At 43.1% G+C, this 27449-nt stretch overlaps 1 protein-coding gene across 3 annotated transcripts in view; it reads right to left on the bottom strand.

Moving 5' to 3' along the window:
• Positions 1 to 27449, bottom strand: part of INPP5A (inositol polyphosphate-5-phosphatase A) — a 567250-nt gene that overhangs the window by 51208 nt on the left and 488593 nt on the right. For all 3 annotated transcript variants that reach the window (XM_088476881.1, XM_088476880.1, XM_088476879.1), the window contains exons 10-11: positions 20727 to 20822; positions 17631 to 17705 (exon numbers count right to left, since the gene is read on the bottom strand). In XM_088476881.1, coding sequence (XP_088333007.1) covers positions 17631 to 17705; positions 20727 to 20822 — 171 coding nt within the window. The remainder of the gene's footprint in view (positions 1 to 17630; positions 17706 to 20726; positions 20823 to 27449) is intronic.

Raw genomic sequence — 27449 nt, 5'->3', positions numbered from 1 at the left:
GACTGGGTGGGAGGAACAGTCATTTATATAGCGCGCACACAGTCCCTAGTGCTTCACAGAGATCAGCCTAGCAGCAGCGTTCAGGACTGATGAGGAGAGAGGGAAAAGGTTGCAATAGTTGATGTGAGAGATAAGGGAATGTAGTGTTTGGTAAGCTCATGTTAAGTAATTCAAATGCTGTATAAAAACAAAAAGCTAAAAGTATCATTAGAGTTCTATGATATGAGATAAATAGTGCCTCTGCTACAGTCCCAGTCATTTTGTGCTGGACATGTTTTCTAGACACTAAAGGGGGAAATCTATCAAGCAGTGAAAAAGAGTGGTTACTGTGGACAAGTTGTCCACTTTTACAATCAGCTTAGAGGTAGCATTTATCAAGTACATTCTATAACATGATAGGTAGAAGCTATTTGGTTGCTATGGGCAACTTCTCCACTCTCTTTTCACTGTCCGATATAGCTCCCCCCAAAGCAGGAGTCAAGATTACTGGATTCCAGCGAATACACAGACTGTATAATGATAGCAGATGTGGGTTAAGCAAAGATGACAAAATAAAGGTATCCCTTTAAATGTTTGAGCAAACTCAAACCATTATGATTTCATGGTACGGTCTTTGACATCCACTGCCTTCATGGAGTCTGCGCCTTCTACTCAAAGTATGCGATTGTTAAAAGCTGGGTACATACTGAGACGTCGTCGCCAGAACACGCATATATACACTGAGCGATGTAGGCGATTTGTCGTTATGAAACGTCAAATCGGCCAGACATCGCTCCTGTGTGTACCCAGCTTAAGTTAAAGAAATGCTTTCACAGTGACTGCAGACATCTTGTGGGTTGAACACATTCTGATGCTGTGCCTCCTCCACCAATGATACCACTGGTACGTAGAGAATGGTTTGGCTGCATTGTCAGCAGACCCAATGTTTCCCCTGCGTACAACAAGCCAATGGTTCTGCCCGAGTGAGAAGCAAATTAACGAAGAAATGATATGAGCAAGATAGCAGGATTAATTATGGAAGAGAGATGGGACAGAGATCTGAAATCATGGTATGTGTCACATGGTACTGCGATTACACTTAAAAGAAAGTTAAAAACCCACCTGTCCCCTATTTATACTTGGTGAATTATTTTCTTTTGACAGTCATTTTAAATAACTACCGTTCATACAGTCCAGTTCAGAAATAGAATTAGCCTCACTAAACGAACACATCCTTGATACAGAACTACGGGAGGGTTATGCCATTTCTCTGGCTGTGCCACGTGCGATCGCTCTAACAGAAGGAGTAAAGCGCCTCAGTCAATAGAAAACAATTTAGGCCGTTTTATCTGAAAGTAGAAAGATACCCTGCAAAAGGTCACTGTCCACTGGGACCCGGCCATAAGCTGCCTCTGCTGAAATCACTGTAGTATGAACCCTTTATAACAGGGCAACTTAATTCAGTCATTGGAGTAGAACAACAGCAATTACTCATCAAGACCTGCGGACCAAACTCAGAGCATTGTTGGATCAAGAGGTGATATTAGCAGCATTTATCAAATCCATCGCCAGCATGCTCTGGGGAATTCACAGCTGTGCAAGGGAAATGTAGTTTAGGCTCTAAGTAAGAAGGCAAAAGCTGAAGGAAGCAGGGCTCCAGAGTGATTCTGGGAAATATTCTGATTTCTCTTTAAAAATGTCACACACTTCAATCTGTGAAATGAAATATGCAGACAATTTGCCATTTAAATGGTCATTTTTGTTTCATATTTCCATAAAAGGACAAGAGATGCTGGCAAGAGCTTCAGATGGAGGGACGGACAGACAAAAGACACAGGAGTCATGTGACCGTTTACACAAGACAAGGATCGCGGAGATCGCATCTAACATCCTTTCTTGTTGCGCATAATTCCCAAACTGGGTGCCTTGGCACCCTGGGGTGCAACAGAGCATTTGCAAGGGTGCTATGGGTTGGTGGTCTAGTAGCAAATGGAATCATTTATGGTCCAAGTGATTGGTAGCCACCAGCACTGGTTTTGCCTATCAAAATATCTGGACAAACAGAAGCACAACCCTGTCCACCACCACATAACTGACCCTAATGATAACAGGTGAGCACAACTGACTTAATGTAATCATGTTTGCTGATTTTCTCAGAAACTTCTGGCCTAGGGGTGCTGTGAAAAAATGCTGATACTATAGGACGCAGTGATTCAAGAAAGTTTGGAAACCACAGCCATATACTATACAATTCCAACAGAAAAAAAACACTCCTTATGCTGGGTACACACCTAAAGATTTCCTGTCCAACCATCCAACTAGTTGATTGGTTGGAATGAAAATCTGGTAATGTATAAAAGCAAATGACAATCAGCAATTTGCTCCCAAATGCCGGAAAATGGACAAAAACTGTTTGAACAAATTGTTTAGATCAAACATTTAACAAACTTGTCTGAACGACCATTTTCATCTGTTTTCTGGAATTTAGGAGCAAATTGCTGATCATCAGTTACTCCCATCCGTTACCAGATTTTCATTCCAACCAATCAACTAGTTGGCTGGTTGGACAGATAATCTTTAGATGTGTGGCCAGCTTTAGAGGCGGTGACCTCCATATGCAGATGGGTTCCTTCTTTACTGACCGCTATGCAGAACTTTTTAAAAACATGATCCACCGAACATCACTGCTCTTCAAATAAAAGGATACATATCATAGGATATTTCCCATATATTGCAGTAACAGGGATACTCTATGCAGGTGGAGTTATATACAGGGACGTGACGTGGTTTCACATCAAGCTCATTTCATCACACACAATCCCCTTTGAACATTAGTTAAATGGATGTGGTGTTTGAAATACTAAATTAAAATTAACTTTTTAATAAACCCGCAATGGAAATACAGAACACGACAGAACAAGGAACAGGGCCTGATAAAAATCATGTCCTAGTATCAGAGAAAAACAAGGGCACAAATATCGCCATCTCCTGGCTAGCGGAAAAGGTGCTCAATATCCATAAGGTATACTGACAGACAAGACTTGCAAGTAACGGTCATTTTTAGCATGTTTGACTTTTTGTTTTTAGTTTTCCATTAAGACTTAAAATGGTTCTAGAAATTCACAGCAAATGTACAGTAGTTCTAGTTAGAGTTGGAGAGTTCTAACAAACAAATCACACTTCTATCAGGCCTTTGGGATTTGGAGAAAGAGGAGGTAATGAGAACAGGTAGGGAGCAGAGTACCACAGATGTCATTTGAAGCACTATAGCAGGCCTGGCCAACCTGTGGCTCTCCAGCTGTTGTGAAACTACAAGTCTCACATGCTATACCAGATGATCGGTGGGAGGGTATGCTGGGACTTGTAGTTTCACAACAGCTTGGAGAGCCACAGGTTGGCCAGGCCTGTACTATACAACTACGACCTCTATAAACTGGCTAACATTTGCAGCACAGTGTAATTTGTAAATAAGACATGCACTAGCCCTATGGAGGAGCAGATTACAGGGGCAAACACAGGATTTTTCCAGGGGGGTTTCCACACACACACACATACATTTTTATGTGTGTAAGGTATGTGTGACATACAGTCAGGTGCATAAATATTTGGACATTGACAGAATTTTCATATTTTGGCCTCTATTCACCACCACAATGGTTTTGAAATGAAACAAACAAGATGTGCTTTAACTGCAGACTTTCAGATTTAATTTGAGGATAATTACATCCAAATCAGGCGAACGGTGTAGGAATTACAACGGTTTCTATATGTGCCTCCCACTTTTTAAGGGGCCAAAAGTAATGGGACAAACTAAACAATCCTAAATCTAACTTTCACTTTTTAATACTTTGTTGCAAATCCTTTGCAGGCAATTACAGCCTGAAGTCTGGAACGCATAGACATCACCAGACGCTGGGTTTCATCCCTGGTGATGCTCTGCCAGGCCTCTACTGCAAATGTCTTCAGTTCCTGCTTGTTCTTGGGGCATTTTCCCTTCAGTTTTGTCTTCATCAAGTGAAATGCATGCTCAATCGGATTCAGGTCAGGGGACTGACTTGGCCATTGCATAACATTCCACTTTTTAGCCTTAAAAAACTCTTTGGTTGCTTTTGCAGTATGCTTCGGGTCATTGTCCATCTGCACTGTGAAGCGCCGTCCAATGAGTTCTGAAGCATTTGACTGATTATGAGCATATAATATTGCCCGAAACACTTCAGAATTCATTCTGCTGCTTTTGTCAGCAGTCACATCAATAAATACAAGGGAACCAGTTCCATTGGCAGCCATACATGTCCACGCCATGACACTATCACCACCATGCTTCACTGATGTGGTGGTATGTTTTGGATCATGAGCAGTTCCTTTCCTTCTCCATACTCTTCTCTTCCCATCACTCTGGTACAAGTTGATCTTTGTCTCATCTGTCCATAGGATGTTGTTCCAGAACTGTAATGGCTTTTTTAGATGTTGTTTGGCAAACTCTAATCTGGTCTTCCTGTTTTTGTGGCTCACCAATGGTTTACATCTTGTGGTGAACCATCTATATTCACTCTTGTGAAGTCTTCTCTTGATTGTTGACTTTGACACATATACACCTACCTCCTGGAGAGTGTTCTTGATTTGGCCAACTGTTGTGATGGGGGTTTTCTTCACCAGGGAAATAATTCTTCTGTCATCCACCACAGTTGTTTTCTGTGATCTTCCGGGTCTTTTGGTGTTGCTGAGCTCTCCGATGCGTTCTTTCTTTTTAAGAATGTTCCAAACAGTTGATTTGGCCACACCTAATGTTTTTGCTATCTCTCTGATGGGTTTGTTTTGAGTTTTCAGCCTAATGATGGCTTGCTTCACTGATAGTGACAGCTCTTTGGATCTCATATTGAGAGTTGACAGCAACTGATTCCAAATGCAAATGTCACACCTAGAATCAACTCCAGACCTTTTACCTGCTTAATTGATAATGAAATAACGAGGAAACAGCCCACACCTGTCCATGAAATAGCTTTTGAGTTGATAGTCCCATTACTTTTGGCCCCTTAAAAAGTGGGAGGCACATATAGAAACCATTGTAATGCCTACACCGTTCACCTGATTTGGATGTAATTACCCTCAAATTAAATCTGAAAGTCTGCAGTTAAATCACATCTTGTTTGTTTCATTTCAAAGCCATTGTGGTAGTGAATAGAGGCCAAAATATGAAAATTCTGTCAATGTCCCAATATTTATGCACCTGACTATATGTGTGACATATGTATGTGTGACATATGTATGTGTGTAAGGTATGTGTGACATTTTGTATGTGTGACATATATGTGTGACATATGTGTGTGTGTAAGGTATGTGTGACGTGTGTGTAAGGTATGTGTGACGTGTGTGTAAGGTATGTGTGACATATGTATGTGTCTAAGCTATGTGTGACGTGTGTAAGCTATGTGTGACATATGTATGTGTGTAAGCTATGTGTGACATTTATGTGTGTAAGCTATGTGTGACATTTATGTGTGTAAGCTATGTGTGACATATGTAGGTGTGTAAGCTGTGTGTGACATATGTATGTGTGTAAGCTATGTGTGACATATGCATGTGTGTAAGCTATGTGTGACACATGTAGGTGTGTAAGGTATGTGTGACATACATTACACTTACCTTGCAGCATGTGCGGGGAAGGGACCTGGCAGGCTGGTACCATGTCATTACGCAATTCTAATAGAATCGTGTCATATTGGCTCCACCTCCTCATTAACCCGCGTATCACTGCATTTTGCCACGATGGGGGCGGGGCTTAACATGGTGTCTACTTTTGAAGCGGTCAGGGGGAGGTTTCTGGGTACTCAGAAACCCCCCTGCGTCCACTACTGTATTCTCCATCTGAACATGGCCGTCTGTGTCAGTGCAACCGGTGACTGCGACACACCAGAGTCTAGCTAGCCACCCCCCTATTACCGACCAAAAACGCCCTCTGAAATTCACTCTCTCCGACCAAATTCATTCTGCATCTCAGAGTGGTAACATCATGTGCATTGGAACGCGATGCATGCGTAGACTGAAAACATTGACTATGTCTGATGCAAGCAGCCAATGTGCCCACCTCTGAACCAGGCTCAGTATGTGGATGGCTAAAAACAAAAACTTCTGTTGCCTTACTGAAAAAAAAAGTTCCTATCAAAACTCAAAATTTTTTTTTAAAAAGTTTCCAGAATATATCATGATAGAAGACAACAAAGATGATGATAAAGAAACTATTAACAGAGTTAATCTGAAGCGCATATGGCACAAATATGTTGCTGACCAGGCTGCCCATCACCTATTTACACGCCCCAATACTGTGGTTGTGGGAAAATATTCTCACCCCTGGACAAATCATTAATTCTTCAAATAAAGCATGAAGTATTAATTACAAGGATGATCAACAACAGACTACAGCGCTTCAGAATAGCTAAATGTGACACTGGGCCTGATTCAGAGCCGCTCGTAAGCGGCCACTCGTTCGCTCTGAGCGATGTTCGCACAACTGCGCATGCGTATGGGTCGTAATGAACATGCGCCAACCAGTCATTGCGGTCGGAAATCGTGCGCTCGCAAAATAGCGAGTGCCTGCTAATTTGAGTGACAGGATGAGGCGTTTGTGGGTGGAAACAGGGGAAGGTGCTTGAAAACGGGGTGTGGAGATCCGAACGCAGGCGTGCCAAACGGTCAAAACGGGCGTTTTAAGGGTGTGCATAATTAACAAAGCAGCGTCATCGACCACGTCACTTGGTTGTTTCTTAGCCTGAACTGTTCGCATGATTGCGGTAGGAAAATCCAACCACAAGCACTGCGAGCAGTTCAGACGCCTTTCGATGTACTCGATTAATCTAATAAATAGCGGAGATTACGTAGGATGCGAGCGGCCAGGGGGCGTCTTTACAAAATAGCGAGCGCATGCTTCGTTCGCACGCTCAGACATAGAGGCGTCAGACCGCAAAGAGCGAGCGCTCAATTTAAATAGCTGGCCCCTTTTTCTGAACGAGCGAGCGCAAATAGCGTCCGGCTCTGAATCAGGCCCACTGTGCATAGCAAAATTATGCACAAGGGTATAAGGCAAACATAAAGGAGCTGATACAGCATTAAATGTATGTCACCCTCCAGGAGTGTATTGTGTGTGAATTGGCACATAGCACATGATCCTGGAAACCGTCATACTCATTTCCATTGTATCTACAATTAATAATCGAAGAGGCAGAACTGGGTGTTCTCATGTAGGCAGAGTTCATAGAGGGCGTTTTCATGCACATGCCGCAGTACAAGGCAGCTGCGAGTTTGCACTGATTATTATGACCTAGTAAACCAGGATACACCGTGAGCACATATATACATGAATATACACTTTTATTCCTCTGCACGCTTCCCATGAGCAAAGTAAGCCCACTTTAGTCTGAATCAAGCCATAAGAATATACTTTGCTGCTTTCCCCTGATTGGTATTACAAGTCCAAGTCCTTCTACCGTCGGCTGGGAGGTGATCAGCCCTAGAAAATCACCCTTCTTTTGGCTGTCTTACACCTGGGGAGAGAGCTACAGAAAGTCTATCCCAGATGCAGGTTACTAACGGTTCAGAGATGACTGTGCTCAGCACTCGATTCGGGCAGTGTAACATAAGCCCTAACACCTCCAGCATTCAACAACCTCAATCTCCTCTGACACTCTCTTTTAAAGCCCTCAGACTTTCATGGTGTGGACTGCGGTAGGAACTAGCTCCTCAACAATCAGGATTATTAAACAGGATTGGTGGCCATTATATTTTTTCAGAGGTGGCATGCAAACTGACTCCTGTTCTACAGTAGGTAAACTTTGGCAACTTCTATACAGATGCTTTAGGGTGATGTAGGGTATGTGATGCTCCTGTCCATCATCTGAGTCGTGGGCTCAGTACTGCATCTAATCTACCCCCAGGAGCACTGGATTGTAACAGGAATTGCCTGTGGAAACTAGCTCTACCTGTACTGGAGCCAGAGTTAAGAAAGGCAGCTTTCAGTCTGCTAATAAGTTGCTCACATTGCGGAGTCCACAACAATGTTTTAGTATCATTTTAAGCCATTAATTCAGTTGGGGGCATAATGAATGTAGGCAGCTGAATGGGCTTTGCCTCCCTGGTGTCATCAGGACAGGCTCTAGAACCTAACCCATCTGCCAAGTCTGTTGGGCAGAATGTTGTGAGCCTCTCAGTGCTTCTTCAATCCTTATATTCTGAAGGAACAGCCTGCTGTAAGCAGAAAAACGTGTTGGGTTTATCAATGTGTCATTTCCAAGACTGCCTCTATCTTAACCTATGTAGCCAACCCTGGTATTAGTCATATAGACGTCCATCCTTTTATTATTGTGGGGAGCTTCTTGTGAACCAGATAATTGCCAGAGCACTGCACTGGTTATACTCACTTTTCAATTTAGCTCGAATACTGGAGGGACTAATTTGTAGTTCTGTACTTTCACACCACCTACTCTACCATTCAAAAGTTTGGGGTCACTAAGAAATTTCCTTATTTTTGAAAGAAAATCAGTTTTTTTCAATGAAGATAACATTAATCAGAATAACACTCTATACATTGTTAAACGTGGTAAATGACTATACTAGCTGCAAATGTCTGTTTTTTAAAGGAATATCTACATAGGTGTATAGAGGCCCATTTCCAGCAACCATCACTCCAGTGTTCAAATGGTACATTGTGTTGCTAAGCGCATTAGAAGACTAATGGATGATTAGAGAACCCTTGAAAACTCTTGCGCAATTATGTTAGCATAGCTGAAAAACAGGCTTTGTATTATATGCGATTTCAATTGTGGGCATCATGATGTGGGCTAGGGAGGGGGGTTTCCAGGCAACTGGAACCCCCCCCCTGCGTTTGCCTATGCATACCCTGTGGACAGCGCTTGATTGGAGCCAATTTCCACCTCCGACCAGACAATGACCCCGAAGCACACCTCCAAATTATGTAAGAACTATTTAGGGAAGAAGCAAGCAGCTAGTATTCTGTCTGTAATGGAGTGGCCAGCACAATCACCAGATCTCAACCCAGGGGTGTTTCTAGAGAGGAGGGGGCCCGTGTGCAGTCTCCAACACGGGCCCCCTCCTCTGTCAGGCGGCTGAGCAGTGCGCGGCCAGTGCCGGAGTTATAGACTCTGGGCACTAGAGTGCGCCCAGAGTCTATAGAGGATGCGCTGCTCACCGGGAAAATGGCCACGGTGGCCATTTTCTCTGTACTGCGCATACGACGGGAAAATGGCACTGAGCTGTTGTGGGAGCAGCTTGACCGTATGGTACGCAAGAAGGGCCCATCAAGCCAATCCAACTTGTGGGAGGTGCTTCAGGAAGCGTGAGGTGAAATTTCTTCAGATTACCTCAACAAATTAACAGCTAGAATGCCAAAGGTCTGCAATGCTGTAATTGCTGCAAAAGGAGCATTCTTTGACGAAAGCAAAGTTTGAAGGAAAAAATTATTATTTAAAGTAAAAATCATTATTTCTAAGCTTGCCAATGTCTTTTGCAACTCATTTGATAAATAAGTCAGTTTTCATGTAAAACACAAAATTGTCTGGGTGACCCCAAACTTTTGAACGGTAGTGTATGAACTCACGTCTATCTGGAATTCTCTGATTGATACTTGCGGATGTTGGGACTGTATTTTCTGTATTTACGGCATCTCCGATGCTGCGGATTGAAGCTTCCCTATTAGTTTTAAAATAGTACAGATTTTATTCTGAGACATTCACTGGGAGTCCAGATAGAAGCTCTTATGAGAAGTCTGCGTTTACTGCAACGTTTCATTTTTTTTAATTTCAGAGTATAATCTGACTGTTCCTGATTGAAATACAATTATATTATATATACTGGGTCAATAGGGACAATTGCTTCGCTTATAATGTTAATATAAATCTAATAGCGCAGTGTTGTTTATCTGTAATACAGCTCTCTGTAATTCCTTATTAAAATGTGCTGCACTACATCTGACAACACAGATCTGAGCATAGCTATCAGTCCGTTCCAGCAAAACATGACAGCCAAACTGAGCTCCTAATTGCCCCCTGACAGTTCTTCAATTGACCCTTTGCGAAGGCTTACAAGCAATGTTGTTTAATGTACAGTACAGAGAGCTGTCAGCATAAATAAAGATGACACCGCTGCCTTTCTGAGATAATTAGTATGTACATCTCACTAAACCAATAAGTGACCTCTTTGTTAGTAAACACTACAGGACACACGCTAGAACAAGGCAATTGTACTCAGAATGGATTCTGTACATCGTATAGGGGTTTTCAGATATAAAATAAATCACCTTTACCAATGTCACAGAAAACGCTATAGAATGTAGTGTATAACTTATTCTAACTCAAACACACTTTGTTACATAGAAAGCAAGGCTAAACAGCGAGAAACGCAACAAACATTTTGTACGTGCTATCTACCCGGATGCGCCTTGTGAAGGGTTGCTGAAAAGCAAGCCTTTTAGAAAGCTCAGATTCCATAAATATACACTATGTAGACAAAAGTGATTAGACACCCCGCACAAGTGAAATGCATACCATTACACACGAGTTCCAAATGGCCACTAATGTGGCGGTTTCAACAAGAACACCTCGTAGAGAGTCCCATGTACTTGCAGTTCTACGGAAACAAATGTTTTCATCAGGACGACACTGCCACCTGTCATGTTTCCAGGGCGACTCTGGACTGGTAGAGAGAAAATTCGGTAACCTGGATGGACTGGCCAGCTCAGAGTCCAGATCTTAAAAACCCCATTGAGAACCTCTGGGACGAATTGGAGCGACAGGTGTGTTCTAGGCCAAATCAACCTACAGTGTGACAGTTGGTCTCTGTACTTAAGGCGGAATGGCAAACACACCGCCTGCTGTTATCCAGGAACTTGTGGACAGTGTGCCAAGAAGGGTGTCTGCAGTAATCACTGCACGTGGTGGATCTACAAAGTACTGACGTCAATAAAATCTCAATGATCTATTTGCGGTCAGTGTCCAATCACTTTTGTCTACTTAGTGTAGTATGTGCCTTTTTAAAGGCACTAAACACCCCTGTATTGCACTAAATGGGAAATGTGGTTTCCTGACACAAAGCAGCGCTTCAGAGCTTAAACAATGGCTGCAGCCTTCTGAAGGTCTCCTCTGTGACCATAGGGCCGATTCCCAGTCGCAGGCAGGAGGTCCATGTCCGTGTCTATTGGTAGCCTGCAACTTTATACAAATGCCGCTACAAAGCCCTTCCCTGGTATACATCAGTTCGTCCGAATGTGAGAACTGAGACGCCCAGTGGCATCACAAGGGGGGGTGCGGGCCGCACCCGGGTGTCACCCAACGGGGGTGACCCCCAAAGAGCCGACTCCTCTTCAGTGACAGGATCCGGGTGCTGCACTGTAGCATTACGGACGGCACTCTGCTCCTGACACAGAGAGGGATCCAGCACTTTGAAACAGACGTGTCTCCGGGGGCAGCCGGCATCTCCCGAACCCCTGGAGTAACTAAAACGGGGATTAGGGCCGTGAAGCCACGCCCCTAACAGTAAAGCCACGCCTCCTGAACGTACAAGGCAACACCCCCTTTTGACTGCGTGTAAAAAAAAACCATCCCTACCACTACCCGCACCGGTTGTAGTCTCAATAAGGGACGCCACTGGAGACGCCCGCTGTCAGCGCCCACAGACACTGAAATACCGATAGAGACTTGTATCAGCCCTATGGCAGGCGCAGTTTCTCCGTCCAAGAGCGGTATTCAATTAGTTTCGCACCCGCGGAAAAGTTTCGCCTCCCTGACTTTTCACCTACATCGCATGTTTTGGAAGTGGAAACTTATCGTGCGCATCCTTGCTATTCACTGTACAGCGACAAAACATGCGAAAACTGCAAGCGGTGAAGTCAGAACAGGCGGAAAGTGCTGTCAGAATTGGGGAAATCAGCCTGAACCCCCCAAAAAGATGCACTAACATTGGGGATCAATTTAGATGTGTCCGAATAGCTCTAATAAAAGTGTTTGGGGTACTTAAGTTGTTTCAATAGCTTCTTATTAGCGCCTTTGCATTGGGGTGAAAATAAGTAGTCCTGTCAAATTTGGGGTACTTGAAAATGGGAGCAAGCATATTTTAAAGTTACTAAAGTTAACTTTTAAAAAAAACGTGAAAAACCTCCCTCATACATGCACCTGCAATCCCAAAAACACTTGGCCCCTCCTTACAGCACCCCAAGAAGTCTATTTCGCTAGTTTTTATGCTTGTCCCCCACTTTGTACTTTTTCGCCCCAAATTGAAAGTACTTTTTTGGGGTGTTATTTTTTTTCCGGGGATTTTTTGACACAGTAGTCGTTTGGGGGGCTATCCCAAGGGTTCTGAGTGGTTTCCCCATGTTTGCACCCCAAAATAAAAAATTTGCCCTTTTCACCTGCTATTCAGAGGCGAATCTTTTTTGCCTATTACACTGCATTGACTTTCCGTGTAGGCGAAAACTGGTTGGAATTGAATTTGGAGATAAGTTCCGACCACGTGAAAAAGCCCCTATCTGCGATACTTTTTCACAGAACACGGCTTTACGCTTCTAATTGAATACGGCCCTAAGTGTGGCCTCCTATTTGTGAGTGATTAAGCATCTGTGTATGCCAGCACCGTCACCGACACACCTGCAACACCCCCATAACAAAATCCTTCTCAGTGCTTGCGCTGAGCAACCTCCCTGTCACCGCCCAATATATTTTCAACAAATTTCTGAGACTGCGCATCTCGCGTGCACCTCAATCGCAACTCCGCAGTGCAACAGATGCATGTGCAAAAGAAAACAACTGTTCCATTATGTGAGACATCGGCAATGCGTGCGACTCCGAAACAGGGCCTAATGTTTTTTATTTAATACAGTATAGATGCCATTGTTTCTCATCTCTTTTCCATAATCTCCTTATTTTCTCTTAGAGCTAACCTATCCACTATACTGAAGTGTGATAATCCTCTCACAATACAACAGTGTGGCGTGGCCTAGTGATAAAATAATGTCTGTAACTCATTGGGGACGTTGCCAAATCCGGAAAGGACCAAGAGGTAGTAGTCACTATTTCACACATTTACTCCCAGAATATAAAACTATTTGCACATATATTTCCCTGAGCTAGGCTTAATTAGGCAATTAATACACATGTGTATATAACAAAAGGTAGCATGAGTGCAGAACCCAACTGAGTTACTTATACATAACACTTTACAAACATTGTATTTGGAGTTCTAGAATTGAAGCAATAGAATTGCCAGAGACCTCATTAGCTACAGCACAAATGAATATTTCCTCGCTGTCCCAAGTTAAAGTGACTGCCCCTGCGGTCCTGTGGGTGGCAATTTTGGTCTCGACTCGAAGGAAGCTGGGAAGTACCTCAAGTGTTTTTAAGCAGGGGGAAGTGAATCGGATTCAGCTTAGTGTCTCCAACATGGCACTGTTGTGGCCCCTTTCAGATGAGACGTGGCTATGGTCCCATTTGGATGTTTCAAATATGGGAGGTTATGCAAATATACACTGTATATAATGTAAAGGGGAAATACAATGTACAGTGGTAAGTCAGATGTAGCAGCTGCAATAGCTCATAACACTGGCAGCTCTACATGGGGTAATGAGGATTCTGGATAATCTCTTGGAACCAGAGGCTTGTGCTATATAGAGCGGGCTGGGTGAGTATAGATGTGGAGGTATTAGTCATCATAGTGACTATTCGTCTAGCCCTGAATTAAATAGACAGTACATTTCACAAATAAATATTTAAGGTAAAATGCATAAAGCTTAAGCTGGGAACACACTTTGTGACAGGGCCACCCAGCGATGCGACGTAACGATACTACACGTCGCCGTACATGCTACATAATCTGGCGTACGATGGCGCAATGTATCGTTACATGCTGCATGTATGAGCACTGCGTCGGCCGTGGAGTCTTCACGTCTGATGTGCAGCAGTTGGGACGATTCAATGAATGATGGCTGGAAACAGTGGACTGAACGTACACACTATTCGATGCGTATGATATATCGTTCCAATCAGTGTCAGAACGATATATCGGATGATAGATCGTATAGTGTGTACCCAGTTTCACACTAGCTTTCCACTGCACCTTTGTACAACAAATAAAAGAAGTATAAAAGGGATATTTACCTCCCTCTGTCAACTGTAAAGTATTGATATGAAAAATGGATGTTAAATAGGTGAAGGGCCTAGAACAAAATGACAGATTTGACATGTTGCCCTTTTAACTTGCAATAGTAAAAGTGATGCTCTCGTGCGCAAAGCTACATATGTACACAGCATTACCATTACAAAGGGAAACCGAATACTATAAAACTTCAGGCTTTTTTCTGTGCAAGTGATGTAATCTGCATTACATAGGTCAGCGTTCATCAAGGGAATGGCACAGATAACATACAGAACAGAGGCACACATTTCTTATTTCATATTTAATAGACCATGAATTCTCTCCTTCTGTTTTTGGTTTATAATCAGCCAAAATGCAATAGTGTGTTTACGTACTCTAACAACTGCATTACACAAATAGCATAGGGGAAACATTACAGTTATGTCCAGATTTAATCCCCTCATGGGGAAGTTGTGGCCACATCGTCAGTAGGCGGAGTCAAAGTAACAGGAGGCGGGCCGTCGGTGTGGGTGCCGCAGCTGGATGTGGGTGTTACCAGCATACAAAGAAGTGAAACCATCGCATTGGGCCACTTCCCAAACACGCTGTGTGCAGGATTTTAGCTACAGTAATGGTTGGAGCAGATTAAGGGGTCTATTTACTAAGCAGTGTTAGGAGACAGAGTGAAAAGTGATAAGAAAGTGATAAGGTGCCAGCCAATCAGCTCCCAACTGTCATTTTTTCAAACAGCCTGTGAGATGACAGTTGAGAGCTGATTGGCTGGCACTATCACTTTTCACTCTGTCTCTTAACACTGCTTAGTAAATAGACCCCTAAATCCCCTCTTTCACCAAACTGCTTCCCCTCAACCTAGCATAACTGATGGGGCCCAGGACCCGCAGAGTTCAGAAGAAACTTACCCCCTGCTGTTGCCTGCAGAAAGGTGGGTCTAGTGCAGAGATAAAAGTTTCCATAGCAGGGCCATAACTAGGGTAGTGCGACCAGTGCCATAGCACCGCAGGGCAGGGGGTGCTGTTTGGGCCTGTCAATGTTCCTGTTTATTATTATTCTCACTTCCCCATGAGGCCATGGCCCTTTTTCAGGTGCCCTATCTTATGTTCCTATTTAAAAAAAAATGGGTGGGGGGGCGCCAATGCTCTCTCTGGCACAGGGGACCAAAAAGTCTAGTTGTGTCTCTGTTCCATAGAGTTCTACTATAAAACCAATTACATACAATGAGGTCACCACCCCTTAGACCTCCTTTTCCCCCTTACACTCATTTTGAGAACCCATTTAGCAAAGAGGACTGGCACCATTGGCATCAGAGTAATGCAGACCTCATTTGAGCTATTTGAGAACAGTGTTAGACCTGGAAACCAAATATTAATAACATCGGGGGATAAGAGTTACACCTAGTTCTTTGGAATAACAACACCCTTAAACAGATATAATCCGATTGCCATTTCCACCAAGGGTGGCTGCAGATAACAAAACTACACGTCTGAAGCTTTTCAGAATGAAAATTGCATTCCTGCTTCTTAGAGGGGAGAGGAAAAAAAAAAAAAAGTGATCTATTATACATTTTTCATAAGCATGATAACTATTTTATGTATCAAGGACATCTATCTCTTAAATTACACTGGGGGAAGAGGAGAGAGCAGAAATAAATATATAAATAAAATATAAAAAAAAAAAAAAAACCCCTCTCCACGGACAATGATAAAGTAGTTAGCTGATAATAAATATTTGTCAGGTCTTGTCACATCTGCACAAATTCCACTATTAGTGAAGAGGCGCTGCACAGATAGAAATAAATAGAGGCCAGAAAATCAATGCATCTTCAGCTCAAGCAGTTGCTAAACACACAGAAAAACATCTTTATCCAACAAGCAGCGCGCTGCGAAAATTCCCAAGTCTTTGCCTCGCCGCAGCAAAGGAAAATTTAATCTTCCCAAATACTCATCAGGGCACTCCATCCTGCAGACCTGACAGCCCCACTTATAATTAATTATACAATTTCGATGGGAATATCGACTAAACTGAGCCATATATCATAGCAAAAGTCAATAGCCATGGACACATTCAATCATGTCCCAGCCAATGATTACTACTCTTAAAATACAATAATTATTTTCAGGAGCCAGCTCGAATTAAATTTCTGTCAGGCTGGTACAAGACCAGGGCTTGATGAAGGATGCAATGGATTTTTTTTTTTTGGGTTGAATTCGGCCCAGGAACATTCATCCTTTAAGATAGGTAGTTTGTTTTTTAGCGATCATGGTGCTGCGTATTTAACTAGACCATGAAGATTAGATTATCTCCTCCGGCTCATTATATCATTCATCTTTTTGTTGCCTGTGTGGCTGGGTAGAGAGAGTGTCTCGGAGCTGCTGACTCCGGGCCAGCGATGTATTTACCATACAGGCAAACTAAAGATCTGCCTAGGTCAGCACGGTTTAGGGGGAACAAAAGAATATATTTTTTTTATGTTTATCTACTTTGCATTGTATGCTGTTTTTTTGCTATTTGATCTTTGCTAATCTTCGGTGGTCACCTGGTAAATATAATTTAGAATGGAGGTGTATAAGTAATTTATTACAGGGTCTTATTCTGATGATGTCACCATATAGTGTATGTTACATGCACCAGAGTTAATCTAGCTGTTTTGTTGGTAAAAATGCATTTGACTATTGGGGAGAGTGGTCTTTGACCACTGAAGGACCACACAAGGTAGCACCATGGACTTAAGGTGCCCATCCACTACCAGACTATGGAAAGACAGTACGATTACGACATCGTAATCGTACAGTCGTTCCTGATCCCCTGTAGTGACTACACTGAACGAGATGTCATTCAGTGTAGGCACCCTCCCTAACCCCTGAACATTAGTTATCGGCAGATCGACCGGCATGTTCAGGCGATGATTGATGTTGGAAACGACCAGCGGGAGTGCGCTTTGCTGGTTGTTTCCAACATTATAGTGCACGATTAATGAGCGATTATGATGTCGTAATTGTTTAATCGCTCATTAAAATCGCCTAGTGGAAATGTGGCTTTAGAATAGTAGCAGCCAGGAGTTTCAGAGAGGACAATAAGAGCAGTTTTATTTGGTTCAAGATACCCTAATTATCAGGGGCGTAACTAGGTATTTGAAGGCTCCATAGCAAAAGTTTGTAAGGGCCTCCATGTACCACCCAATGGTGAAAAATATATATAACACATGTAACTTGGACAAAGAAGATGCCGTCCCTCAGCTCTGGGCCCCATAGCAGGTACACCCCTTGCACCAATGGTAGTTACGCCCATGATAATTATAACACACAGCGACCTGTGACATCACTCAGCCAGGGGCACTTCCAGGTCATGCAGGGCAGCCCTTTAATGTACACAGCCAAACGGCCAGCATAGCGAATTACCCTTACTATGACATTACTGTTCTAGGATGGAAACATTTAAAGACAACTCATAATAATTGCAAGCTTTGTTGTACACAAAATCTCCATGAATGAATCCAGACTTACCGCAGTACCATTGTTATCTCTAAAAACTTCTTGATTAAAATAATCAAATAATTTCTTTTCTATTTGTAGTACAACCTGGAAGAAACAGAAAGACATAGAAGACCACTGTTAGAGAGTATAAATAAAAAAAATAAAAAAAAATAAAGATTTTAAGAGCACCAAGAGTTGGTCCTAACAAATCTGAACACACTTGTGGCTTCATAGAAATGTGGGTGTGGTGAGCAGATCAGGAACATGATTTTGGTTGACAATGGCTGGACCAGTACCACACAGTTTTTTTTTTTAAGGGGTATGGTGGGGTGTTATATGAAACAGGGCTCCAGAACTTCAGCTTTTCGCAGCTAATTTTAATCTCTGCCTTTGCCTGTTCTTTATAGTCTATGTAGACCCGGAAAAACAATACCTTAGGGCAGTGGTCTCCAACGCTAATTGAGGTGTGAGCTGCTTTAGAAAAATTAAACCTCCTGAAGAGCTACTTAAATTGTAGAAAAAAAAAAAAATATGGCCAATAACTGAACAATTGAAGGTAATTTAATGAAAATGAGAAAAACGTTTCATAGAAAATAAAAATGCATTTAATTATACAGTGATATTGTTGTAGTTTGTAAATAAAATAAAATAAAATCACAGGCACATTTCGCTAATAAATACCGGCTCCAAGGAGGTATGTGTAGTAGAGGAGCAAAAGATATAGGCAGGGCTGCTGTGTGATTTTCCGGTAGGGCTGGAGTCACTCGCTCTGCCGTAGCGTAGACACCGTGGGTGGAACCACGGGGAAGCACGTCAGGTGATTGCTGTAGAGGCTGCGGAAATTACCTGACGTGCTTCCCTGTGGCTCCACCCATGGTGTCAATGTCACGGGGGAGCACATGTCAGAGGTCACTTCCTCCTAGTTGACTCAGCTAGGTGAGCTACCAAAATGCATTGACATGGCCCAGTGGGCATGGGGACCAGTGTAGACATAGTCCAGTGGGCTTGGGGGCCAGTGTAAATATAGTCCAGTGGGCATGGAGGCCAGTGTTGACAGATTATTGAGCATGGAGGCCACTGTACTGAGACTATTGGGCACTGGGGGTCAGCAGTGTCTACATAAGCATAAGGCTAGTGGGCCTGTAGGTCAAAGTAAACACTGACTACAGGGCATGAAGGAAGTGTAGACAAACTAGGGAACATGGGGGCCTAATCCAAGATAGGCTAGTAGGTATCACTTCATAGGAAAGTTTGTATTAGGGCCAGTGTTGACATAAGCTAGTGGACATGGGGACCATTGTTGACATAAGGTATATGGGAACCAGTGCAATCACAGACTAGCGGGCAATGAATCCAGTGTAGTCACAGACTAGTGGACAATGGGGGCCAATGTAGTCACAGACTAGTGGGAAACGGGGGCCAGTCTAGTCAGACTAGTGGGAAACGGGGGCCAGTCTAGTCAGACTAGTGGGAAACGGGGGCCAGTCTAGTCAGACTAGTGGGAAACGGGGGCCAGTCTAGTCAGACTAGTGGGAAACGGGGGCCAGTCTAGTCAGACTAGTGGGAAACGGGGGCCAGTCTAGTCAGACTAGTGGGAAACGGGGGCCAGTCTAGTCAGACTAGTGGGAAACGGGGGCCAGTCTAGTCAGACTAGTGGGAAACGGGGGCCAGTCTAGTCAGACTAGTGGGAAACGGGGGCCAGTCTAGTCAGACTAGTGGGAAACGGGGGCCAGTCTAGTCAGACTAGTGGGAAACGGGGGCCAGTCTAGTCAGACTAGTGGGAAACGGGGGCCAGTCTAGTCAGACTAGTGGGAAACGGGGGCCAGTCTAGTCAGACTAGTGGGAAACGGGGGCCAGTCTAGTCAGACTAGTGGGAAACGGGGGCCAGTCTAGTCTTTAACTACTGTAGTTGGCAAATGGAGATTGTGTAGACAAACTGCTGGCCAATGAAAGACAGTGTTGACATAGGCTACAAGGCTTGGGGACTAGTGTTGACACAGGCTAGTTGGCATGGGAGGGCAGTGTTGACACAGGCTAGCTGGCTTGGGGGTCAGTGCGAATATAGGCTATTAGGCATGGAGGTCAGTGTGGACACAGATTAGTGGGTATGAAGGCCAGTGTAGACAAACTAGGGGGGGTATGGAGGTCAGTGCCGACATTGGCCACCATCCTTCTATTCTAGCCTATGTCAACATATTCAAGTTAGCAATAGGGCCAGTGTTAACATAGGCTAGTGGGAATGGGTTCCATTGTCAACATATGCAAGTGGGCATGGGACTAATCACAACAAAAATGGTAGGCCAGAGTCAACAGAGGTTATTGGGCATAGGGGCCAGTGTAGACTTAGAATAGTGGGAATGTGGGCCAGTGTTGACATAAGCGAAAAGGCATGAGGGTCAGTGTAGACAAACTAAAGGGCAAGGGTGTCAGTGTAAACAGAGTAATGTGCAAGGGGCAGTATCACCAGTTTTCTCCTGAAGATTTCTTCAGCCCACACAATATTGTCGTCTACTGTATTTATTGTCTTATGATCTGCACATATAATTTAAGCAATCACTATATACATTATCCCATAATAAATATAATTAATGTTAATCAGGTATGTCTAATTAAATACATTGCAAATTTTAAGAACATAATTCTATATGTAAGAAGTGTATGTAACAGATTATGGACAAGGCAGTACAAGAGGCCACCTATGGCCTGGCGGGACCTAGAGGGCCCACGTGCCACCATTGCATATTCGAAGACCATTAACTGCGAGCAGGGATGTGGCCGTGAGCATGGGAGTGGAATAGCGTGTTCATGAGTGGGTGCTGAGTGGGGGGAGGGATTTGGTCCTACAGGGCTCCCTCGTTGCATACTTTCCCCCACCCTGGCGGCTGAGTTGTTAATACATCTCTGCCTTATTGCTTCGCCTCGATATGAGCAGTAGGGACATGTATACAGTGAATAGGGGCATGGATAGATGTGACTAAAGGCCCCAAACCGGTATCTTGCCTAGGGCCACAAGGAGTCTTAATCCGGCTCTGTCTAAACCCTGTTTGCACTAAATAATAAAAAAAAAAAAATCGACATCTGTTGACGTAATGGCAAGCTATAAAGTAATATTTTTTTCATACATACCTTGCGATCATTCTCTGATTCGTGGAATATCAACTTGTCTACTGCATTGCTGTCTGTTGCATGGACAGTCTGCATTGTTGTCTTTGCACAAAGTGTCTGTTGTGACAGAAATGAAATATTACATGAGTTTTGGCATACACTGCATCACCTGGCTGTCACACAGAACGAGAAAATAACTGAACAACTGCCAAATAAAAAAACTAAATCTGCAGAAGTACACAACCTGCAACTCTATCATTGTGCATTCACTACTACATTTTACATAAGGCGACATCTATGGTGCAGATTTAATTACAAGCGTGCGCTAGGCTCAATTACAGTAGCCGATATCTCCTCACACCTCCATAGGCAGTGTCCAAAGCCGCAGGGAACCGATCCGGTGGCAGTGACCGGGTAATTGCATCAGCGCCTATATATGCTGCAATGTACCGTTTAGCATGTTTAATTTAATAGAAGCCAACTCAGTTTGACTTTTAAAAAGGGCTATATACCTTCAGATTACTTTAACATTTCTTGGTTTCTACATACTCTCCCATAACGTCTTTCTAAATCTATTACTTTATCTTGAATGAACCCTTCTGTGCTTTTCAGTCAAGTATTTATACCACTAAGCAGAGTTTATTTTGTTGCTGTGGATACAACACTGCACTGCTACAAATGTAACAAAAGAGAATAGTTTGGGATATATCTAAAAGCACAAAAACAAAAAATCTAAAAGCACAAACTCCCCCCCTACCCCCCAAAGAAAAATAAAAATAAAACCCACCCTGCCTTTTCATATGAAGACATAACTGCAAGGTGCCAGAAAGAGGGTAGAAACCAATAAAGTCATCTGGAGAAGAAAAATCCCTTCAAATCCGCATTCAAATCTTATTCTACTGGGAGGTGCAAAGCACATTGTACCTTATTCTGTGCTGCGACAATCACTGTCTGTTGTACTCCGCAATATGAATGTAGCGATGTGACTATATTTGTACATTTGTACTGACACAAAACTAATTAAAACAGACTGTTTAGCTCCACTACAAATAGTTTCAAATTTGCTTTAAAAGCATCTTAAAGAGGTGTGATATGTTTTTCCCAATGGATGACTTTTACAGACAGACAATCGAGGATGCCCTGTGGGCATGGACTGGTACTACTGTACAATTATGTCAAACAAACTCCATATCAAATTTAGCAGTGCCCATTCTCCCCCCTCCTCCCTCTTTAACCATCTGTATCCTCCAGTGCTGGGATCTAAAAAACAGCTTTTCCCAAGAGTGTCTCTCTCCGATACCAGGCATTGAAATTCAAAGCACAGATTAGCTAATAAGGTCAAACCCCCCCCCCCCCCAAAAAAAAGAGGCCTTTGGACTCATGTGTCACAAATCAGTCTGGACTCCTATAAACAGCACACCAGATTAGGACAAGCATTAGGACAAGCCAAAGGGGTAACCCGGACGCTTTCTAAAGCTGGTTTCTAAAGCTCTAACAAATCGCTCCATCTTTCACTCATTTAAACTTTCCAAATGAGGGTCAATATGCTCTCTTAGCATCCACATGCTAATGCGCTTAAGTGCGCTTAAGCAGCTTTGCTAAGTGAAAGGGCCAAAGGAGGCCTCGGAAAAACACAAGGGAGGGCTCCTGCGACTGTCACACAGTCATTGTGGCCGGCGCAGAGCAGGGGCAATTCAAGAAATTCATGACTTCTGTGCCTTAAAAGCATCTGCTTGAGAAGGTATTTTCCTTCCGCTCCATCTCTCAGCCAGCTCCGGGAAGAATACAACTGCTCGGCCCTCGCTAGCCAGCCCAGAGCGAACCACAAACAGACCCCCTTTTTTTTTTTGTTTTCTTTGACCACACACAAGAAGAAAAAAAAAAAAAAGTTACTATATGTGAAATCCTTACACTTATACCATGGTTCATTTCATATACAACTAGCGGCATTGTTCTTTTGAATTGCTTCGGTCGCGGGCACCCAAGCAGAACATTTTCAAGGGCATGAGCCCCCCCTTATCAAGGGATTTTTTTTCTTTCCTCCAAAAGGTTTTTATTTTAAATGAAATAAAACATCATTGTGGCAATGCAGCTGAGCAAAATAAGATAATTCCCTTTAAGAAAAGCCTCCGGGGATTGCCCATAGCGGCTTCGTGTTTGTTAGTCAGTTGCTCTGGGCTTGAGCTGTGCCAAGGTTGGTCTGAAGCACACAGCAGCGATTTTGGTAAAAGCTGCAAACTTTAGACAGCGGATACAACAAACAAAAATATACGCCAACTATCAGAGAGCTTTGGGGAGGTGCTGGGTGGAGGTGGGGCACTTACCCCAGGATGAATGAACAACATGAGTCAATATCTCACGCCACAGATGTCATGCAAATACCGTATGGGGGCAATTCTATAAAGATGCAGTAAATAGGATTGGATATATAGGAAATGCATGCTGTAATTGAGAAGCAGTTATTGCCAATCTTTTTGTTGTTTCTCCTAAAGTTTAACTACTAGGGGTAAATTTACTAAAGTGAGAGTTTTTAGAAGCGAGTTTTAAAAGTGATGTTGCCCATAGCAAGCAATCAGATTCTACTTAACATTTAACTAGCACCTTCTAGAAGATAATAGCTAGAATCTGATTGGTTGCTATGGGCAACATCACTTTTAAAACTCACTTCTAAAAACTCTCACTTTAGTAAATTCACCCCCTAGTCTTTACATTTAGTAGTGTTAAAATTGATATATATTGTCCCTTATAAATAATTTCTGAAAACAAAAGGCTCTTGGAAAAGTAGTTTTAATGTAAAATGTATTTTGGCCTAAAAAGGTCTATTATGTAATTTTGCTACATTTTCCAGTTACTTTGTTATCTTTAGGATATTCACTTTTCTTTTGGTGAACTTTTAGGACACTTTAGTAAAATTAGAGTTAATCCTGAAACCATGTACACTTCTAAATAGAATATGGTGCACTTCTAACACTAAGAACACGATTGTACTCCACTTCGGTATTACTCTATTTTCACTTAATACCCTTATTGAGTTGACAACAGTTCGCTTTTGGGACTCTGCTTATACTGTGACATGTCAAGTTACGTAAAGACAATAGAATGCACTGTTCATTTAATTTACAAGGGTGGTTCAATAAGTAAGTTAACAAGACACCTCTCGTGTGTAATGTTCTCTATTTTGTTCAACTTTCCCACCAGGCCAGAGCAGGTAAGACCACGGCTTCCCCTCACGTCAGACCAAACTCAGCCAACCGCACACGTGAGTTGTTATGGTGCTACCATTGGGAGGTACTGGACAATCATCCCCAATGCCTTGACCTGGCACAGAGTGATTTCCACCTCTTTGGACCATTGCAGCAGCACCTGGGTGGGAGGCAATTCGCAACAGACGGTAAAGTTCAGCAAGCAGTCATGTCCTGGCTTCAGACGCTTGAAACTGATTTCTTCTATGCTGGCATAGATGCCTTGGTGTACCGTTGGAACAAATGCTTAGACAAGCATGTGGAAAAAGAATCTGTACAAAAGCCACAGTATTGATTACACGTATGTGTACGAGTTGACTAGATTTACGCAATGAGAGGTCCTGTTACCCTATTTATTGATCCACCCTCATATATAGGGGTGGTACCTGTGGCATGTATGGAAAATATGTGAATATTGTGTTGCATTATATTAACAACCCTGGAATAAGCTTGGATTTCTGGTCGAAAAAGTAGAAACTATCTTAGCTCTGTAATAAAAATGTATTGATCTGCTAATGTATTATCTATGTCAAATGGAGGCTAATTTGTTCATAACACTATTTGACTCATACGATGGAGCACTGTTGGGCTGGCTACATACTATACGATGTATCGTACAATATATATCATCTCGATCGGAACAATATATCGAACAAGTCGTGTAATGTGTACGCCCAATCCGTCGTTCCTGGCCAATGTTCATCGCATCCTCTTATCTGCTGTCCTGCACGTCAGATGGGATGATGCGATTAGCGACGCACTGCAGCATGTAACGATACATCACCTCATTGTATGCTGGATTGTGCAGAGTGTACGGTGCGTGTGATGTATCGTTACGTTGCTTGCCGCACCGCTGGGTCACACTGTCGTATTGTTTGTAGCAGTCTTTATGCTTACATGTTAATTTTAGCATTAATAAATTTTAAGGTGAAAAAAAAAAAAGGTTTTGTGAAATCTCAATATATTATGGCCCATTATTACATAACCATTAGGTTTATAATTTACATGCAATAGATTTCCAAAGTAAGAAAGTAATTATCCATTGAGCTAGCAGACGTTACCCACTTCTCACCCCTGATGTAGATAATGTCATATGAACCATACTCCATTCTTACTAGTATATTCAGGGAGGTGCACTGCCGGACGCCATCGCAGAGGGCAGCTGGGCACGTTATTTAATATGGTAGGCAATATTGTGCGAGAAAAAAATGAGTGAAGATATTTTCCATGCCTGACCGTTATGGGGCTGTTCTGTGCCAAATTGAATTCCCCCCCTTAAAGCGAGATATCCGGAGCATAGCATCACATTTTTAATATGTAGTGATTCAATGATACATAAACTCAACCACTGCCCCAGACAAACATTACAAGCACCACAAGCAACATCTCATCACCAATGTGGCTGCTCTCCAACTTTGCCCGCATGGAGAATTTCTCTGATGGGTCCATTTTAGGACAGGTCATAATGCACCATCTTCACCCAATTTCCAAAGGGATTTACGTCTATGTGGCATCATACAAGTATATACTGGGGCAAATAGACTATAAAAGTGCAGAGGACATGAAACGTGTAACCCAGAGATATAGGGTGCCTGATGCTGAGAAGAGAGTAAATTAAAAAAGTAACTTTGCACCTGGACAAACCATGTTGAACTGCAAATGGTGCAAATACATTTATGTATTTGGCATGCAGGGTAAATACTGGTGGCTTTTGCATGTAGCCCGCCGCAACTAGACGGCTTTATGTTTACACTGCAATTTAGATGTGAGCTTGGACACACCCCTCCCACATGTAATTCTCTCTGCCGTGCAGCAGGGTTTTACCAAGGTGCAACGTTACTCGCTCTTTTTTTTTTTGCTTTGCTCCCACCTCAGAATCAGGCCGGTAATCACTCAGTAGACAGAAGAGTTGTCCCCATTGGCAGGACAGATAACTAAATAAAGGAATTAGCATCAACAGGGGGTTAAAAGAAACGTAACGGGATTTAAAGAACACTTGAGAACTTGAAAACCCCAAATCTGATCAAAGGATCTAGTAATGAGATCAGATACTTTTGCTCTACTCCTAAATGAATCCCACAAACGTCTGGGAAAAAAAGGTTTTCTATAGAACTGAAGAAAGAAAAAAAAAAAGCGAATGTATAAAACCTTTGGCTGCAAAAGCGTTATAAGACGCTACAGTACTGGCAGAGATACATGGGAGCAGCCCTGTGTAAGGACTGTCCGCTTACAAAAGATGTTTAGTACCTTGCTACCGTACCAGCTATTTAGCTGGTTTTATAGGTGTGTGAAGAAAACATTTAATACAAGTTCATCAAATAGGTATCATTAATAAGAAAAAAAATAAGAGTTATGGTATAACAAACATTTGTTAACTCTTTTTCTTCGAGGTCCATGGGGTCCACAGCCATTACGTTGGGGGGTATGAATCCTGGTCACCAAACAGTTAACACAAACGAGCTCTCTGCTCCCAAGATGCACCGGGGTTCCTCCTCATATACCCCACCCCCTGCCTCAGGTAGCCAGTTCGTTACCAAGCTTAAGCAGGCGGAGACAAACAAAGGGTAAGAAAGAAGAAACCCATAACTCATGAGTCCAGACTCTCAAGAGGAGAAACTTCGGAAACCTCCCCCAGAACTACATGTGCGTCTGGGTGGGTGTCCTGTGGACCCCATGGACCTCTTATTTTCTTCTTCGGGGTCCATAGCCATTACGTTGGGGATATCCCAAAGCACTAAACCTACGGGCGGGGACGCTCCAGACTCTCAGAAGAGAGGAGAACCCTACGCCCGAAGGAGGCATCCTGAGAGGCAAAAGTGTCAAAGGCATAACAATTGACAAAGGTGTAGACGGAAGACCATGTGGCTGCCCTGCAGAAGTATTCAGCAGAGGCACCCCAGCAGGCCGCCCACGAAGGCCCCACTGACCGTGTGGATGTACCTTTACAGAGTCTGGCACCACCAGACTAGTCTGACCTGAGGAATCGTCATATGAATCCATCTGACCAGCATCCGCTTATCGGCTGGCCAGTCTTATGACTGTCATACAGTACAAAAAGGAACCTACTTCCTCATGCTGTTGGCGCGATCCACATAATTATGTAGCGCACAGCCAACATCCAAGGAAAGCCTCACCTACCGAGAGGCTTGTAGTCTGAAAGCTGGGACCACAGTCTCCACATTCATATAGAACCAGAATACCACTCTTGGAAGGTATTCCGCCCTAGTATGAAGTACCGCTCTCTCCCGATGACTTAGTAAAACTGGAAAGCGGGAAGAAAGTGCTGCTAGATCAGAGATGCTCCAGTCTGACGAGAAGAACATACTCGAGAAATCTAACTCCCTAGGGCCACATTTTCTCAGTTCACCCCGGAGAACATACAAAGTTTTAATAACTGCAGCCAGGAGTAAGTTTCTTATCCTCTGAACTACAGAACATCCTTTCTTCAAGGCAGAGGTCTGAAGAACCGTCCAAGATGGACGAGTCAGGTCTAGATACAGGA

The sequence above is a fragment of the Taudactylus pleione genome, unplaced genomic scaffold, assembly GCF_031769625.1.
Source record: "Taudactylus pleione unplaced genomic scaffold, aTauple2 ptg000198l, whole genome shotgun sequence".
Lineage (NCBI taxonomy): Eukaryota > Metazoa > Chordata > Amphibia > Anura > Myobatrachidae > Taudactylus > Taudactylus pleione.
This window is presented reverse-complemented; position numbering and strand designations above follow the sequence as displayed.